This window comes from Schistocerca nitens, chromosome 2 (assembly GCF_023898315.1).
Source record: "Schistocerca nitens isolate TAMUIC-IGC-003100 chromosome 2, iqSchNite1.1, whole genome shotgun sequence".
In the NCBI taxonomy this organism is placed as follows: Eukaryota; Metazoa; Arthropoda; class Insecta; order Orthoptera; family Acrididae; genus Schistocerca; species Schistocerca nitens.
In genome coordinates, this window is record NC_064615.1 from 321,678,537 (window position 1) to 321,699,140 (window position 20,604).

Here is a 20,604-nt window from a genome sequence, read left to right on the forward strand (position 1 = left end):
CAAACTTAGAATATCCTGAAGGCGCTAAAGCTCACCTGTTACCTCACAACATCGTTTGGTAATTGGTTTGACAACCTTTGACAAACTTACCACTCTTCCACTCTGTTCCTACAAGTAGTCTCTGAAACTATTGTACAAGGATCTGGGTTCCTCTAGTTCTTGAAATCATGCAAAAATTTTTGGCTGCCAAAGATTATCAAGGGTACCAGCTATGTCTGTCCTACAATTTGGAAAGCCTAATTAATTAAATAAATTTCCCTGTTCTAAAGCCAACTTGGTGTTGACTAAGGTCATGGAGTTCCCTGTGAGCCTGGAGGTGATTACTACTGAAGCCTCTCATGGGAATTAATCAGTATACTTAACAAGCAAACTGGTTGGTATGATTTTGGTTCTGATAGATCCCTATCTGCAGTTTTTTTAATAATTGCTGCCTTAGCTGTTTTCCAGATTACAGGTGCCCCAACACAGCCTCAGGGTATCATTTATTAAATTTGTTGAATATGGGTAATCTGCAGTGAGATCTGGTGTGATGTTTCTGGTCCTGGTCTCTTCCTGGTGCTTTCTCAATTTTTCCAGCAGCAATTGTTAGCATGAACTCTTCTCATGCATATGGGAAGGTGACAGTTTCTGTAGTGTAATGCTTGTACATTGTAGCCCTAAGGTAGAGTGTGTGTGTGTGTGTGTGTGTGTGTGTGTGTGTGTGTGTGTGTGTGTGTGTGTGTGTGTGTCTGTTCATGGATTGTCGTCAGGGTTGTCATCAGGGAGGAGTTCGTTGAGCACATATTGTGCTGTTAGTTTACATTCCCCTCTCATAGTTCAATTATCCTGCCTTAGCTTAGTCAGAACAAGAAAGGACTTAATTTTTCTGTCATTGTTTTGTATGGTATTCCTCAGATTAGATCAGAGAGATTCAATTCAGTTTTCATTCCGTAGACCCAAGGATGATATGGTTCTCATGAGTGTGAAACATTATCAGAAAGAATAACATAAAAAACATAGAACATCTTAATATAATACTACTCACTTCCCTGACCATTTGTCAGGAGATTGTGAAAATATGTCAATACAGTATAGTAAACTGGAATTGTTAATATTTACAGAATTAATACAATGTCGGAATGAAACATATTTAAGCATTTTTAATAAAATTATCATACACAAAAGACCTGATCTTGACTGTTGTGGGCAAGTGCTGTCAAAACTGAAATCTAACAGACAGTTTTACTTAAGCTGGTGTAACAGACCCTGTTAAGATATTCATCTATAGTGTAGGAGGAGCTACCTAGCAAAAAGTCTTTCAAACTCTGTTTAAAATGTGATTTACTGGAAACAAAGTTTTCAATGGTTGCTGGCAATTTATTGAAAATACCTGTTCCTGAATATTGGACCCATTTATGGACCCAGGTAAGTGATTTTGGGTCTATATAGATTGTTCTTACTCCTAATATTGATACTATGTATTGAGCTATTGGATGGAAACAAGGACATATTATTTTCAACAAATTTCATTAAGGAATAAATTTACTGAGAAGCAGTGGTTAGAATACCCTGCTCCTTGAACAGGTTTATGCATAACATTCTTGAATTTACACTACAAATGAGTCTTATTACATGCTTTTGCATTTAAAAACTTTTTCTTGGTTTGACAAGTTACCCCAAAATGTGATCCCATACGACATAATAGAATGAAAGTAACCAAAGCATGCATTTTTAATATTTATAGCTCCTACTCTTGACATCATTTGCACTGCAAATACAGATCTGTTTAGGTGCTTCAGCAATTCTTTGGTCAACCCTTCCCAACTGAATTTATTATCAAGTTGTAATCCCAGAAATTTAACACTGTTGACCTCTTCTATTCACATGTTTTCATATGTTATACGCATGCTGGTAGGAAATCTCGTACAGGTTCTGAACTGCATGTAGTGGGTCTTTTCAAAGTTTAATGACAGTGAATTAGCTTTACCCCATTTATTAAAGTCAGTGAAAATTTGATTAGCAGCCATTTCTAAATCTGTACTTGACCTGCTATTTACTGTTTGTATCATCTGAAAATAAAACAAACTTAGCATCTGGCAATGTAGTGGACGAGGGGTCATTGGGGTACACAAGAAAAAGCAAAAGACCCAAGATGAATCCTTGAGGAACACCACATGTGATTAATTCCCAATCAGATGAAGATTGACTGCTTACTCCATAGGTATTTCACAATGACAACCTTTGTTTCCTATTAGTTAAGTAAGACTCGAACTGTTTTGCAGCACTGCCAGGGATGCCATAATATTCTAATTTACTTAAGAGAATGCTGTGACTCACACAGTCAATGGCTTTTGACAGGTCACGGAAAATGCCAGTAGCCTCTAATTTGTTATCTAATGAATTGAGTGCATTCTCACCTACACTTGCAGATAGCCTTCTCTAGCTTGAAGAGTCACAACCTTCTCTATATCGGAACTCTTAATATACTCACATATTGTATATGTGATGTGACATAGTGTTCCTAGTGTTGTTACCTAGTCATGATTAGAACAATTAGGAATGTATTTTTTGCATCCCTGTATTCTTGTAGTCAAATCAGACTGTTTCATGTGTTGATTTCCCCCTGGGAAAGCCTTCTCTTGCGTTTTGTATCCTGTCTTAGTCAAGATAGTTCAGAGCTCCATAGAGCATCTGTCTTATGCTGGCTAGGGAAGAACAGTATGTATTTTCATTGGGCAGTTTGTAATATTTGCTAAAGTCTGTGTGTACTTACATCTGCACTTCCCTCTGCTTAATATATTTTGATGGTGTATGATCTGTTTTAGTCTCTGTGTCAGTGATGATTGCATTATGATCACTTGTCATTACATTCAGATGAACACTCCAGCCTGTGTTTATATTTATAACTCTATGGTTAATTTGCTTATGCCTTTATTGCTATTGCCACTTGAATTTCCTGTATATGTAGGTGGTTGTTCTTCTTTGTTGATAATGTACAGGTTGTTTACACTTAGGGTGTCATTACATATAGGTGAACATTTCAATCTGTGTTTATATTTATAGCTATAAGATAAGCTATCATTATCTCTATATTGCTGCTGTCACCTGCATTTATTATATATATTTATTACATACAGGTTGTTCAGACCTAGGGTGTCATTAATGATCTTACCTCAGTCATCAATCCAATGTTAACGATCTTACCTAGGTCACCAGTCCAACCACATTGCCACAAGGTGGATCTGGCATTGATGTCAGCTACAATGATCATAATGAAATTTTCACTCTGCAGCAGAGTGTGAGCTGATGTGAAACTTCCTGGCAGATTAAAACTGTGTGCTTGACCGAGACTTGAACTTGGGACCGTTGCCTTTCGCGGAAAGCACTCTACCAACTGAGCTACCCAAGCACAACTCATAACCTGTCCTCACAGCTTTAATTCCGCCAGTACCTCATCTCCTACCTTCCAAACTTCGCAGAAGCTCTCCTGTATACCTTGCAGAACTAGCACTCCTGGAAGAAAGGATATTGCAGAGACATGGCTTAGCCACAGCCTGGGGGATGTTTCCAGAATTAAATTTTCACTCTGCAGCAGAGTGTGTGCTGATATGAAACTTCCTGGCAAATTAAAACTGTGTGCCAGACCGAGACTCGAACTCGGGACCTTTGCATTTCGTGGGCAAGTGCTCTACCAACTGAGCTACCCAAGCACGACTCACAACCCATCCTCACAGCTTTAATTCCGCCAGTACCTCATCTCCTACCTTCCAAACTTCACAGAAGCTCTCTTGCATACCTTGCAGAACTAACACTCCTGGAAGAAAAGATTTTGCGGAGACATGGCTTAGGCACAGTCTGGGGGATGTTTCCAGAATGAAATTTTCACTCTGCAGTGGAGTGTGCGTTGATATGAATTAAAGCTGGGAGGATGGGTCGTGAGTCGTGCTTGGGTAGCTCAGTTGGTAGAGCACTTGCCTGCGAAAGGCAAAGGTCCTGAGTTCGAGTCTCGGTCCGGCACACAGTTTTAATCTGCCAGGAAGTTTCATATCTGTGCACACTCTGCAGCAGAGTGAAAATTTCATTCTGGAAACATTCCCCAGGCTGTGGCTAAGCCATATCTCCGCAATATCCTTTCTTCTAGGAGTGCTAGTTCTGCAAGGTATACAGGAGAGCTTCTGCGAAGTTTGGAAGTTAGGAGACAAGGTACTGGCAGAAATAAAGCTGTGAGGACAGGTCATGAGTCGTGCTCAGGTAGCTCAGTTGGTAGAGCACTTGCCGCGAAAGGCAAAGGTCCCGAGTTCAAGTCTCGGTCAAGTACACAGTTTTAATCTGCCAGGAAGTTGCAGTGATCATGTTCTTCCCTCTTTAGTAAAGTTCTGTCTCTTGAATCGTATCTGTATATGGTTGAATCGTGTGGGACTACTGGGCATACAATGACACCAGTAACCATGCCTCTGTACCGCTGATGATCTTTAACATTACAAAATGTCTGTTCCATAACTGTCTGATTAATTAGTGTGCCACGTGATATCCATTGTCACCATAGCAATGATAGCCCCTCTATCTCCTATTACACAGTTGTCCAGGGAAAGGTAAACATATTAATTTCTGATTTTTAAAGTATGATTCTTTAAGGTACATGAAATCAGTGTTAAACTCTTGGGCTAACCTAGGAAGTTCTGCACTCCTCATAGCATTGAGCTCCAAGATCTTCATGCTGTTGTATACACATAGTATCTCATGGCCATCCGCTGTGTGTCAAAGTACACCCTCTCATAAGCCCTAACAAAGTACTGTAAATTTTCTCAGTGTTGAGAACTTATGAATGTTGCCTGCAGATTTCTGTCATTAGGTCAGCTGGTTCATTCCGATCAGTGGGCAAGTTTTCCATTAGAATTGTGGAGAGGTGACAACCAAAAATGTAAAGTTCTACACAAATGTTTGGAAATCAACCATCAGCGATTTGGCACACCTGTGACTAACACTGAGGCAAAGACTATAAAAAAAATGTTAAATAAAATTTACATTGTGGCCTGTATGATGTTTGTTGTGGGCAGGGCTGGTTGTGTACTGTGTTTGATGGGGGCAAGGCTGACTGTTCCTACTTTTCCTTTGCTGGAGGGACTGTTGCGTTATGAGTTTGTATGAGTGGAAGCTAGTAAACACATCCTTACAAGCTCGATATGACTTTGTCACTGGATACCTTGATATGACCGACAGAGGCCATTCGTTTAAGACAATAGTGGCCTTCTGTTGCTCCGACCAGGAAAGACCCATCTGTAATGGGATTATAGTTGGTGGAACCCACAGAAAAAGTATTTACATTTTTAGTGTTCTTTCATCTGTACCAGTGTGTGCTTCTGGTTGTGCTCTCATGGTTTTTCATACATTAACACTGGTAGCTATAGTTACAGATAAGCTTTTTTTGCAATTATGTGTTGCACATTGTTACTTGAACAAGTTCAGCTATACAATTTTCACTTAACGTTCTAGTCATCAACCAAAATGTTGTTTTGATTCAATTTTCCAGTTATTTGATTTATTAGCTATACACTTCATTAGAGTTGTTAATGCGTCCTATATCATTGACAAATTGTTTTATACAGGGTGATTCTTTCCACCGTGTGCAAACTGTAATGATTGGTTGATAGGAGGATACAGAACAAAAAAGGTCTAATGAAATTATGTCCAGATATGTATGGTTTCCATGCTAGAGAGACCATTTATTCAATCATACATTGTTACAGAGACTGCAGTCTAATACACACTGTACCATGCAGCCACAGTTACAGAATGTGTTGAAAATGGTTTCCATGTGCCTCAACACGTGTGTATGCGCTGTAGCATATTCTGTCTCCATATCTGGAATGGGCTCGGCATATTGAGATCTGGTGAACGAGCAGGCCGTGCAACTGGACCCCCTCTTCTGATCCATCAACCAGGGAAGATGCAAATGAGATGCGTCCAAATGTTAATGGCGAAGTTGGCTGGAGCACCATCGTGTAGCAGGGGAAGCAAAGCCACCCACAAGAAACGCCAATAGTTCTGGCATGTTAGGCAACATGGAAGGAAGGCTGGTCCCAAAACAGATCGCCAATTATCGTGGACCACACATTCCAGCTGCACTGATGCTGATGATTCACTGTCACCATACCATGGGGGTTCTGCATACTATCCCACAGATGACTGTTATGAAAAGGTGGCCTCATCTGTGAATATGATGGGTGACACAAATCCCAGAATCACAGTTGCCTGGTGAAGAACCCAGTGACAAAACTGCTCCTGATGAGGAAAGTCTGTCACTAGTAATCCTTGCACACACTGTAAGTGATAAGGGTAGTAACAATTGGCATGCAGAACGTTCCACATAGTCGTCTGGCTTGCCCTGTACTGGCAGGTCAACTGCCTGGTCGCTTCCATGGTGTTAATTACATTTTCTCACAAGTCTGGTGTCCAAACATTTTGGGTATGTCCTTCATCATTTCCTGCTTGTTGAAACAACCGTATCTCAGACAAATGGTGAAACACTGTTGTAAACATTGAATGCTGTGTTGTTGTTGGCGAGGATAGGTCTCCTGATACAACCTTGCTGCCAGCTGCCCGTTGCCATTTGCCTTTCCATAAGTAAACACCATGTTGGCAAGCTCCCAATTTGAGTACAGAACCATTATGTACAATACTGTATCACATCCACCACAAGGTGAGTCAGCAAGAGAAGTGAATCGGACACAGCATTACCAATTACTATGGCAGAAGAGGGCACTAGGGCATGATGTATGAGGAACAGTACCACCCTCTAGGCCGGGGAAGTCATGCATAGTGTAACTGTGACTGCACATTACAGCACATATTAGACCACAGTCTCTTACGATTGAATAAATGGTCTGTAGCATGGAAACCATACATTTCTGGACATAAGTTCATTAGCTCTTTTTTGTTCCTCTTTCTCTCATCGATCAGTCCCTGGAGTTGGTACACGGTGGAAAAAATCACACTGTATAGTGGGATCTAGCCTACTCCTGCTATTCTTTCCTTCCATTATCTTTTCAATTATAGTTTCCAGCAACGACTCAAGTCTTAATATTTGCTCAGCCATTTGATGTTTTTGACAGATAATGTTCTTTACTAAACTTTCCTTCTTGATGACTTGTAGGAGGACATCTTCATTCCTTACCCAATCAATGAATTTGATCTTGAACAGTTCCTTGTTACACCTTCCAATTATTTGATTTCAGTCTTCCCCAGTGTCTGCATTTAGCACCCCCTTAAAGAGCGGCTTTTCATGAATGTTTTTCTGGTCTTGATATTTATATCTCTGGACATTAACAGCTGTTTCTTTTGTAGGAAAACCATTTGTTTTGCAACAAAGTGTTTCATGCATCTTCATTCTTTATCCATTCTACTTCTGAGATGGCAAGATTCATTCACCTCTTCAAGAGTCTCTAATCCAAGTTTAATGTTCAGCCATCCAGTATGAGCATCTGCCATCCACACCATTATTTTTGTTTTCTTTTTGTTAATGTTCATATTATATCTATCAGCTACCACACATTCCTGTTTGTTAGTGGCTATTCCAGTTCACTTTTGGCAATTACTGCTATGTCATCAACCAATTCCCATATCAACTTACTCCTTCACTTCCCTCGTTGCCTCTTTAATATACAGAAATTAAATTTCATTAGTGACAGTGAAGAACCCCCTGCCTTACAGCTTTCCTGGTTTTGAGCTCTTGGCCATTCCCATCATGGCTAACATCTCCACTCTGTTGTTCATGAAGAGAAAGGTTTACTCTTCTATCCCAGTAATTGTCAACACACTGTCTAAGAATGGAGAATGTTTTATTCTAAATTCCTTCCCAAATCTACGAATTTAGTGTATGTTTCCTTGTTTTTCCTAAATATGCTGTTTGTTAATAGTAGCAGCAGCAGCAACACTAAAGTGCTTTTCTAATGCCCCTAGTTCTTCTAAAACTAAATTGATGTCTCCTTTCCCTTGTATTCTTCTATAAAGAATACATGTTCGTATTTTGTGACTGTGTGATTATTCCACAGTCATCTGTAATTACTATCTTTGGAAGCTTGATAGTGTGTTTTAGTTTTCTTTCTTTCAAAACCTGACGGAAATTTTCCATTTTTGTTCATATCATTCATGGGCTTGTTGCTGCTTGCTGTGCTCTTTGAAACCTGTTAGTTACGCTAGTATTTCATCCCTATCTGGGCATTTGCTTCTTTGTAATTTGTGCAAAGCATTTATAAATTCAATGATATGGACTGAGTCACTCATGAGTTAAAATATGTAGAGAACTGTCCTGAGTGTCAGAAGTGAATGTGAGGGTGTTCAGCATTGTGGGGATCCAAAGGAAGTTTGGCATATTTAAGGACATCTCATTACATTCTGAAATGTCACTACAAAGTCAGGTGTACCCCGAGGTAGAAAAACAGACCACCAGACAGTCAGGGTGGTCTTGGGAGACATTGGTTTGCTCCAGAACAGAGTCCAAGAGTGAGTGCAAAAGAGTAGTTGAGAACCAGAGCCAGGAAAACCGCCAGTCTGATGCTCTGGCTTCATACTAAAACCAGCAAGTGATTCCATCCTTACACTCCTCAGTAGTCACTCAGACACAGAATGGGGAGACTCGTTGGTCAGCGTATTTCACAAGAACAAATACCTTCGGATGAGGTATTGATTCTATTTGGCATGTAGGTCACAATAGTCAGTATATGAGTACTGAAAGTGAAAATTTAAGTAGAAGAAATTCGTAATTAATAATAAAAGTTCCTGATACCTCCTACATTGGCCAGGTGACATGCACAGACCCTAACCTAATGTAGCCCTAGTGAAAGGAAAGACCAAGCTGCCCCCAATACAACAATGCTTAGCAAAGCTGCTTGCTACTGCAGACAAACTTCATGTCACTGACTGTTTTACTTACTATCAGGTACACCTCTAAAACTGAAGGATTAAAAGAAAACCAATGCCACACCCAGCTGGACCCACTCAGAGATGATCGTGCCCCATAAGGCAACGAAATTGCAGGGATATTGAGTGCGGTGTTTCACCTGCTGTTCAAAATAGTACTGTGCATTTGGTCACCAAAAATATTTAATTAAACATCATGGTTCATATTCTCAGTAATATGAAAGATTGGGCCCATGAGATGATAAGAAGACAACCCCAAAACATCACAGAACAACATCTGGATTGAAATATACTCTCCATACAGTACACTCCTTGGTCCATCAGCGTACTCTGATACCTTGCATCATTTTTGCATTGTTTGAACAGAGGCAAAATAGCAACTCTTTGGAACACATTGTTCCAGTCAGATTCTCTCCAGTTTCTGTATTGCTGCCTCATTGAAGAGTGTGCACCTTTATACGCCACTGCAAGCAATGGTTGCTAGGGAACTGGTTGAGATGGATATGCATTCACTGACAGCAGCAATTCCTGTTGAGTTTGAAACCGATTGTCATTGGTCATGGGCACATCCAAACACGATAACCCCTTTTAGCCATTATGTCACATTCCACATCTAACTGTGCTCATTCCACACAATGCCCTGATGGGTACATACACAGCACTTCACTATGTAATGGCCCTCTGATGCATGTACTTTTACTGGATTTCATTAAAAGCTTTTTTTATTACATAGTGCTAAACTGTTTGTATTTTATTTCTGAAGTCATCAAAATCTGTGATAGTTAAGTACATTTAACTGACTCTGTATGCGTTGGTTATTATTTACTATTCCAGTTTCTGAGACCTTTTCGAATACACTGGAGTTGTTAGCACTCATCATATGTATCTAATGCACAAATATTTCAGTATTACACTTTGCTTATTGCTCCACAGAACATGACATTTACAGTTCAAAAGGACATTACTGTTCTCAAAGTTCATAAAGACGAATTTTGTGGCCTTATTACTACATCAACTATAAACAACACATTTCATACTGAAAAGCCTTAATGTTTTGTCAACCATGACCTATCAGTACTATTTCACTTTCAAGTAAAGACTAAAATACTCAGAAGATTTACAATACACTGAACATTTTGGCCATCAGTCAAAGGGCTTTACTTTTTTTACACCTATTACCTACAAACATTTAATTCAGAATGTTATGTAGTTACTGTGCAGTGCAGCACATACATTCTGGAACAGAAGCTAGTACACATACCACTACGTATTCCACATGAAAATCTTGTCTTTCTTGAATACTAAGGAAATCTTTGCACATTTCAAAACTATAATGTATTTGAATAGAACAGCTAAGTCTTGCCTAACACATCTTCTAAGACATAATAGGAATAAGCAAGCAAAAGCATCACTGATGACTTTAAACTGATTGCAAATGTTTATTACACACACACACACACACACACACACACACACACACACACACACACACACACACTTGCAAATGTTTATTACACACACACACACACACACACACACACACACTTGCAAATGTTTATTACACACACACACACAGAAATTATATTCCAAGTTAAGCAAAACAATAAAAATGGCTGAAGGCCTTACAAAAATTTGACTGATTCTATTACTCATGAATAATGATCCTTTCATATTAATGATCAGACTTTAATGCTCTGAAGCTGAAATGACTGTCTCCTACTGTGAGACTCTTAGTGCACAGTCAAATAATAATCTTGTTAACATGAACAACATGTAATCTGACACATTATTAAATTGGAATTAGGAAGGTTTTGAACACAAGTAAGCACATTAAACCTTTTCAACCATATATTTGTAGTTTCATTTCAAACCCTGATGCAAAGTATAGCTAAAGTAATCAAATGTTCTCACTATGACATGGCTTGAATAGCATGACACAGTGCACTATCTTGTGAGACAGGGAGCAAAACTCGGATCAGCCAGTCTGAGTGTGATTTTTAGGTGATTTCCCACACTTGTTTAGTTAAATGCTAGGCTGATCCCCAAATTCTGCATCAGAGAATACGATACACAAACTGTTAAAATATAATATGTACTAGATATAATATAATATAACATATACAAGAATCACAGAGTGGTGGTGCACACAGCTTCTCTTCCTTAAGTTATCTGGATGACTGTAATGCCAGGAAGGGCATTCAGCCACAAAGTTAAATAATATAACAAGATCTGCCTAAACCTGACATAGAGGACCCTGTACTAGATGTGTTAAATGATAGGGAAAAGAGGAAGAATGAAATATTCTTGGCATTAGTTGTAGTTGGGTGGAAGATACACCTTTTATCTGTAAGTGGCCAACGTATTGATCAGTACAGCATCACTCACACATTTTTGTCGAGTTAAGCACGCAGTACGTGGGTCCATTCTCCCAAATTGTTCTTATCATAATTCATCCATCTGAAGACAGTGAAAGCTGGTTTGAGTAGAGTTACTTCCTGCTTATACTGCCAAATTCTGCATCTTTGTGTCTGCCTTTGCAAAATACAACTGACTGCTTATGTCTGTCTCTGAGAACTGCCTGTTCTAGACTTATCTCTACACACACTCGCAAAAAATGACAGTGTGCCTTCATAACAAGGTGTTCCCTAATTTGTGTTACAAGACAGTTTTAAAGATGTAGAAAATTGTTACCATTCAGGTTGAGACCTCAGACCTTATAATTCTTATACCCTCTTTTACATCAGTACTCTATCTTCATAGATTTTAGTTGTTATGCACTGGGAAAAAAAAAAGCCAGGTGCGAAGGTGTGAATAGGACTCATGCATTGAGGATTCCATAGAAACTTAATTACATACATAGACAGTTCATCCATTCCGAGAATCAAGAATCTCAATTATTTTTGTCTGTTATAGACATTTATATGAGCAAGATATTGGTCCCATGGATTCCAAGATTTTTGAGAATGTTTTAATTTAAATAATATAAAAGTGACATAAAGTCATGGAGGCAGGTGACCATTATGATTATAATAATAAGCAGTTCTGGGACACAGTGGTAAATGTCAAATATCAGGCAAGGAAAGACTTTACTGCTCATAGGGTGCATTTTGGAAATTATCCATCATTTTAGATATCCAGGAGTAATTACGGCATGCAAATACAATGCTTCAAGTTGTATGTGAAAGAAACATTTGCAGACTAGTCCAAAATGTGTCATATGAGCAATAAAGTCATTCCTTTCTTGTTGTTTGACTTTTTCTGTTGCGGCCCAGTCAGCCTGAAAGCACGACTTCTGACTGCTTTAATTTCAAATTTTGACATTGGATTACAAATGACAATAGAAATATTTTTTTCCTGTGATATAATTACAAATTAACAATTATCAGATTTTTCCCTTTAGTTGTACTGTGACATCTCACTTCCTGGCTAATTTCATGATTCTAGGTCATGGCCATACCTTTTGATTGCATTGACTTAAAACCTAATGTTTATTTTACTGCCAAGGCATCATAGGCCCCAGTATGTGACACTAATTTAAATGTGATAGGCCTACCTGTTCATGAAAAAAAGGGGTCTTAACAGAAGGTCAGACAGATGGACAACAAAGTGATCCTGTAAGAGTTCCATTTTTACTGATGGAGGTACAGAAACATAAAGAGTATAAAAAACATTCATTAATCAATAGAAACATCACAGTCACAGATCACCTAATACAAAAACGTATACCTATATGACACTAGTAGGCATAGAATAAAATGTCTCCTCAGTAGGCGTGTTTTTACATTATTGCAGCCATACCTTATATCAGTAATAGTGAAGGGTCATATGACTGCCTGATACCACTTTATATGATCTTCATCTCTCCAAAACAACCAGTGAACTATTTACAAGGAGATGATTAATATTTTGCCTGGTGAGCTTATGTAGTGCACTGTTTGACAAAGGCAGGTGGGTGGTTGTGTGATCCTACATGGCTGCACATTAAATGAGAAATATGTCACACAGGATGGGCCATTCAATTGGTCTGAGACGCAGCAAGGCCTCCTGCTGGGTGCCTACTTCTGGGGGTACATGGTGAGCGAACTGCCTGGCGGCCGGATGGCTGAGGTATACAGCGCGCGCTGGGTCATGTTCACTGCTGTTGCCATCAATGTGCTGGGCACTGTGCTCACGCCACCCGCGGCCTACTTCCATTTCTACTGCCTGGTTGCGCTGCGTGTGCTCGAGGGCATTGGAGGGGTAAGTATTCCACATCTACACCTTTACACATACATATTCATTGAGAGTCTGGCATAGGCAAATTCTCATTATACCAGTTATTATTGGCTTCTTCCCATTCCATTTGCATGTGTAGTGTGGGAAGAACAATTGCTTAAATGCCTTTGTGTGCGTGGTAATGAGCCTAATCTTATCTTTGTGATCACTACAGAAGTGTTATGTAGGTGGTTAAAAAATAGAGGGAAACATTCCACGTGGGAAAAATCTATCTAAAAACAAAGATGATGTGACTTACCAAATGAAAGTGCTGGCAGGTCGACAGACACACAAACGAACACAAACATACACACAAAATTCAAGCTTTCGCAACAAACTGTTGCCTCATCAGGAAAGAGGGAAGGAGAGGGAAAGACGAAAGGATGTGGGTTTTAAGGGAGAGGGTAAGGAGTCATTCCAATCCCGGGAGCAGAAAGACTTACCTTAGGGGGAAAAAGGACAGGTATACACTCGCACACACACACATATCCATCCACACATATACAGACACAAGCAGACATATTTAGAGACCAAATATGTCTGCTTGTGTCTGTATATGTGTGGATGGATATGTGTGTGTGTGCGAGTGTATACCTGTCCTTTTTCCCCCTAAGGTAAGTCTTTCTGCTCCCGGGATTGGAATGACTCCTTACCCTCTCCCTTAAAACCCACATCCTTTTTTCGTCTTTCCCTCTCCTTCCCTCTTTCCTGATGAGGCAACAGTTTGTTGCGAAAGCTTGAATTTTGTGTGTATGTTTGTGTTCGTTTGTGTGTCTGTCGACCTGCCAGCACTTTCATTTGGTAAGTCACATCATCTTTGTCTGTATATGTGTGGATGGATATGTGTGTGTGTGTGCGCGAGTGTATACCTGTCCTTTTTCCCCCTAAGGTAAGTCTTTCCGCTCCCGGGACTGGAATGACTCCTTACCCCCTCCCTTAAAACCCACATCCTTTCGTCTTTCCCCCTCCTTCCCTCTTTCCTAATGAGGCAACAGTTTGTTGCGAAAGCTTGAATTTTGTGTGTGTGTTTGTGTTTGTGTGTCTATCGACCTGCCAGCCCTTTCGTTCGGTAAGTCACATCATCTTTGTTTTTAGATATATTTTTCCCACGTGGAATGTTTCCCTCTATATATAAAACAAAGATGATGTGACTTACCAAACAAAAGCACTGGCAGGTCGATAGACACACAAACAAACACAAACACACACACAAAATTCAAGCTTTTGCAACAAACTGTTGCCTCATCAGGAAAGAGGGAAGGAGAGGGAAAGACGAAAGGATGTGGGTTTTAAGGGAGAGGGGTAAAGAGTCATTCCAATCCTGGGAGCAGAAAGACTTACCTTAGGGGGAAAAAAGGACAGGTATACACTCGCACACACACACATATCCATCCACACATATACAGACACAATGGATGTGTGTGTGTGTGTGCGAGTGTATACCCGTCCTTTTTTCCCCCTAAAGTAAGTCTTTCCGCTCCCGGAATTGGAATGACTCCTTACCCTCTCCCTTAAAACACACATCCTTTCGTCTTTCCCTCTCCTTCCCTCTTTCCTGATGAGGCAACAGTTTGTTGCGAAAGCTTGAATTTTGTGTGTATATTTGTGTTTGTTTGTTTGTGTGTCTATCGACCTGCCAGCGCTTTTGTTTGGTAAGTCTCATCATCTTTCTTTCTTTTTAGATATATTTTTTCCACGTGGAATATTTCCCTCTGTTATATTCATATATATATATATATATATGGTTGTAATAGAGGGAAACATTCCACGTAGGAAAAATATATCTAAAAACAAAGATGATGTGACTTACCAAATGAAAGTGCTGGCAGGTTGACAGACACACAAACAAACACAAACACACACACAAAATTCAAGCTTTCGCAACAAACTGTTGCCTCATCAGGAAAGAGGGAAGGAGAGGGAAAGACGAAAGGATGTGGGTTTTAAGGGAGAGGGTAAGGAGTCATTCCAATCCCGGGAGCGGAAAGACGTACCTTAGGAGGAAAAAAGGACGGGTATACACTCGCACACACACACATATCCATCCACACATATACAGACACAAGCAGACATATTTAAAGACAAAGAGTTTGGGCAGAGATGTCAGTCAAGGCAGAAGTGCAGAGGCAAAGATGTTGTTGAATGACAGGTGAGGTATGAGTGGCGGCAACTTGAAATTAGCGGAGATTGAGGGCTGGTGGATAACGGGAAGAGATGATATATTGAAGAGCAAGTTCCCATCTCCGGAGTTCGGATAGGTTGGTGTTAGTGGGAAGTATCCAGATAACCCGGACGGTGAAACACTGTGCCAAGATGTGCTGGCTATGCACCAAGGCATGTTTAGCCACTGGGTGATGCTCATTACCAACAAACACTGTCTGCCTGTGTCCATTCATGCGAATGGACAGTTTGTTGCTGGTCATTCCCACATAGAATATGTCACAGTGTAGGCGGGTCAGTTGGTAGATCACGTGGGTGCTTTCACACGTGGCTCTGCCTTTGATCGTGTACACCATCCGGGTTACAGGACTGGAGTAGGTGGTGGTGGGAGGGTGCATGGGACAGGTTTTACACCGGGGGCGGTTACAAGGGTAGGAGCCAGAGGGTAGGGAAGGTGGTTTGGGGATTTCATAGGGATATACCCTATGATATACCCTATGAAATCTCCAAACCACCTTCCCTACCCTCTGGCTCCTACCCTTGTAACCGCCCCCGGTGTAAAACCTGTCCCATGCACCCTCCCACCACCACCTACTCCAGTCCTGTGACCCGGATGGTGTACACGATCAAAGGCAGAGCCACGTGTGAAAGCACCCACGTGATCTACCAACTGACCTGCCTACACTGTGACGCATTCTATGTGGGAATGACCAGAAACAAACTGTCCATTCGCATGAATGGACACAGGCAGACAGTGTTTGTTGGTAATGAGGATCACCCAGTGGCTAAACATGCCTTGGTGCACGGCCAGCACATCTTGGCACAGTGTTTCACCGTCTGGGTTATCTGGATACTTCCCACTAACACCAACCTATCCGAACTCCGGAGATGGGAACTTGCTCTTCAATATATCCTCTCTTCCCGTTACCCACCAGGCCTCAATCTCCGCTAATATCAAGTTGCCGCTACTCATACCTCACCTGTCATTCAACAACATCTTTGCCTCTGCACTTCTGTCTCGACTGACATCTCTGCCCAAACTCTTTGTCTTTAAATATGTCTGCTTGTGTCTGTATATGTGTGGATGGATATGTGTGTGTGTGCGAGTGTATACCCATCCTTTTTCCCCCTAAGGTACGTCTTTCCGCTCCCGGGATTGGAATGACTCCTTACCCTCTCCCTTAAAACCCACATCCTTTTGTCTTTCCCTCTCCTTCCCTCTTTCCTGATGAGGCAACAGTTTGTTGCAAGGGCTTGAATTTTGTGTGTGTGTGTGGAAACATTCCACGTAGGAAAAATATATATCTGTGTGTGTGTGTGTGTGTGTGTGTGTGTGTGTGTGTGTGTGTGTGTGTGTGTTTCCACATCTGCTTCTAAACCCCCAGACTGATTTCAAGCAAACTTAGTACTCATCTCCTATACCATCAGGCAACAGTCACTATCAGGATAAGAATCACCTGCCTATCATAATTCAGGAGATATGACATCATAAACAATGAGATGCATGAAAAAATGTTGCATCATGCATGAAGTTTTAGTACATTTATTCTTTCACTAAGACACTTCAACATTCAACTCAGTGTAAGGAAATCCCTGACATCTGGCAGCACTTTTGGCAGCTTTCACCTAGCAAGAGCTAACAGTTGTAGGTGAAAGCAATAGCTGTCTGTAAAGCTATGAAGAGGCATTTTCATAGATATGTTTACAAAATCACATTGTAGACACCTGAAACAGCTGTACTTATACATTGGTACATTATGCATATTTCTTTGTATGACTGTTTCATAATTTCATAGGTATTTTCACAAATACATGGAAATGAAATTTTTTGATATTACACAACAAACACAGTCCATTTTTTGTTTCCATTTCTAATAGAAAATTAAAATTAATACCTGGGCATTGCCAATTTTGTCAGCTAGTATTCCTATATATCCTGCTTTAAGCCAGTTCTTGAAACTGAATGAGTAGGCTTTCAAGGGATAGTTTGTGTCTATCTTTAAGGATCTTCCATTTCAGTTTTTTTCAGTATCTCTGAGAAGATCTCCCAGCAGTCAAACAAACCTGTTATCATTCATGCTACCCATGTTAAAAATTCAATACCCTTGTTGGTCATATTTGGAAGAGGTCCCACACAGTTGAGCAGTATTCTAAGATGGGACACAGGAGTGTAGACTGAGTACATGTTCCCTCCATCCTGTGAATAACATACAATTTGAAGTCATTTACAGGAGACGCGATAAAACACTAAATTTTGTTTTCAGCTTTTCTTAAAATGTCATAACTATAATATACTGTACTTAATACATAACTGATACACAATTGATGATGTTTTAAAAAATTAACAAACTACAACATACTAAGTACAAGATCTCTCCTGCTCAAATTTTCAGATCATTCTTCATGAACTCTTCAACTGCATATTAACATTTCTGCACCAGTTTGTCATACAGGGTTTTTTCAGTGTTTCTAAATTAAAACTGTTAATCTAATTTCTAAATTAAAACTGTTAATGTAATTGGATAGGTATGAAATCTACTCATTAAGTGGTGGCAGTAGAAGAAATATGTAAATGAACATATTTACTTAACCTTTATGTTTTCTCCTGCTGGTGCTTCATAAGTGCCTTTTTTATCCATCCATTTACATTATATTTTCAAAAATTGACTGTTTTCATTAATACAGAGCAATTCTTTTCCTTTTGTAAATTTTCATACCCATGTACTGTAGAAAAGGTCATAGCCAGGATTTTGCTAAAAATTGGGGGAGGGTCTGATTTGTTAAAGAGGACCTTACAAAGTCTATGTTTTTCATTTATTCATAAAATTTTCATAAAGAATTATAAACCATATTATTCGACAATGATCTCAGAGTTTTCACCAAGCGGAGATATAATCTCCTCACTTAGGATTGCTGTATTTTGGCAAACCACTAAGAAGCAGTCATGCTCCAATCTCCCTTCACCCTCCAAGGTCATTTTAACTCCTCTTATTTCAGTCTGAATTTGAGCTGAGGAAGTGATCAGGAATGGATGAGTGCTAATTTTTTGGGATGCTGATTATTACCAACAGGGCTTTTGGGATAAAGAGATCTCTGTTTGATAGAAAAGCTAGAACAGTTTTTGATGGCAAAAATGCAAATGATCTGGAATTATTACACTTTCCCAGATTTCCTCATTTAAGTATGCATCTCTCACATCATGTAATGTAAGGAAGATCATTTCCTGCATATCTTGACAGATAAATTCATGAGCATAAACGAGGAGGATTTGGATTATTATTTGTTTATCATATGGCTTTTGGTGCCAGGAGTCTCCAAAGAAATGTTTGGTTTATTTTTGATGCTGCTCTATTCATTTAAACAGAGGGGCTGCTTGTCTAAGGAAATCAGAATCTATCAGCAAAGAAAGATATTCATAAGAAATTGGGTGTGGCCTGCAATAAAGGCCAACCACGGCATTTGCCTAAACAGAAAATGGTAAACCACAGAAAACCATTTCAAGGTTGCTGGTGGATGGATACAAACCACCTCACCTCCAGAGTCCAGGGATGGCTAGCTCAGTGGCCAAACAAACACACAGAGCTACCCCAAGTCAGTGGAGAATTTGGAAAAACTGGGTGTTGTACATTGTTTTAAAATAAAATGCATCATAACAAAATATTGAATTCTGACATTGCGTGTTTTTCCATTAATTGTACATTTTTAGTCATTTGATAGCACATGAATGCATGCATATTTTATGATTTTATTGTGTATGGAGGTTTCAGTTATCACAGTATCACAAGAGTACAAATAGATTTTGGATGAAAGGAGGAGGGAAGGATGCAGGGCATAGTCGACTTGGTCGAATTTAAGCAGCTCACTGAAAAAAACTCTTAGAAACGAATGAACTATAGAATGTGCTGTCATCCTGTACCACTTCTAATCCCCACAAATCCCTCTCCATTGTTCCATATCAGAATCAGTTTTCATAACTGAGTACCGCCTGCAGAACGGGATTAGGTGATATTTCGCCATTTGGTCTACAAATGATAGAATATTGAGAGAATATTTTAAAGGTATGGAATCATTGCCATTTGGCAATATTTTTGTTGATTAACACAATTTTTGGGTGACAGACAAATGTGATTGTATTTTTATATACTTACTATATGATATAATTAATGTTATTTTAGTGAAATATTTTTGTGAAATACTGAAATATTGCAACCTCATAGTCCTACTAGCCTCCAAATAATGAATCCAGTGCTAACATTAAACTGCTATGGACAGGTAATTGGGCGATTATAGCAGTACGTACATATGTTTAACTTACTATAATGCTAGCGAATGAATCAAAACCAATTTTCCTCTTCATTTCTTGTTATAAACTAATTCTAATTAGAAACTATCACATCAACACACACTACAAAACAATAAATGGTAGCAATTACATTAAATTTAAGTGCAAGTATGAACTGATCTGATTAATAAATTAAAAGTGCTACTGATCGAGTCAGTAGATGTCTGATGATGGCTTTGTAAGCTGAAAACACAATAAATTAATACTGCAGAACAAAAGCAAACCAGAGCTTTTCATTTATTTTAATGTTGTTTTGCCAAGAAGTGATGGAAGATTCAGTTAACATGAACTGTTAACAAAAGAACAACTGAGCTCAAGCAAGGCCAATAAATGGTCTTGACTAAAATGGGGGGTGATAGCTGCTAGCACTATGTGAGTATGGATCATTTATCATTGGCCTTGCTGACTATCGATGGTGCACATCCCATTTTCATCATATGATTAAAAATTAAAATATCTTCCAGTTTCAATACACAGTAGTTAGATCATAGGTTATCTGACAGAGGGGTGGGGATCCAGATCTACTTTGTCTACAACCTTGTTGCAGAGTTTGAGTGTAAAGTTTTAAACAATGGATGGGCAGCATAAAGTTATTTTGATTCCTGGTGCTGTAATCATGCTGAAAATGATTTGATAAAAATAAATCAGGGTTGCTAAGTACAAAAATAATCAGTTTATAAATGCGCAGTGAGGGAACACTTAATATACTTAAATTTTCTAGGAGTCTGACATGATTATCTTTGTGCACATTTCTGATGATAGTTTTTTTGAAGTGTTGATATTCGAGACATATACTTTTAGCTACCCCAACATATGATTGTGTAGCTTATTACTGATTTGGAGCAGCTGTGATATACCATTTTCCTTATGTTCAAGCTGGTAGCATTGTATAATTTCATCATTGCAAGTGCTAGGCTATTTAATTTATTTGAATGATATTGTATTTGTGA

The 20,604-nt window shown here is 39.3% G+C and overlaps 1 protein-coding gene across 2 annotated transcripts in view; it reads left to right on the forward strand.

Annotated features, from left to right (window-relative positions):
* Window positions 1-20,604, forward strand: part of LOC126236108 (sialin) — a 339,051-nt gene that overhangs the window by 211,249 nt on the left and 107,198 nt on the right. For both annotated transcript variants that reach the window (XM_049945176.1, XM_049945177.1), the window contains one exon: window positions 12,904-13,137. In XM_049945176.1, coding sequence (XP_049801133.1) covers window positions 12,904-13,137 — 234 coding nt within the window. The remainder of the gene's footprint in view (window positions 1-12,903; window positions 13,138-20,604) is intronic.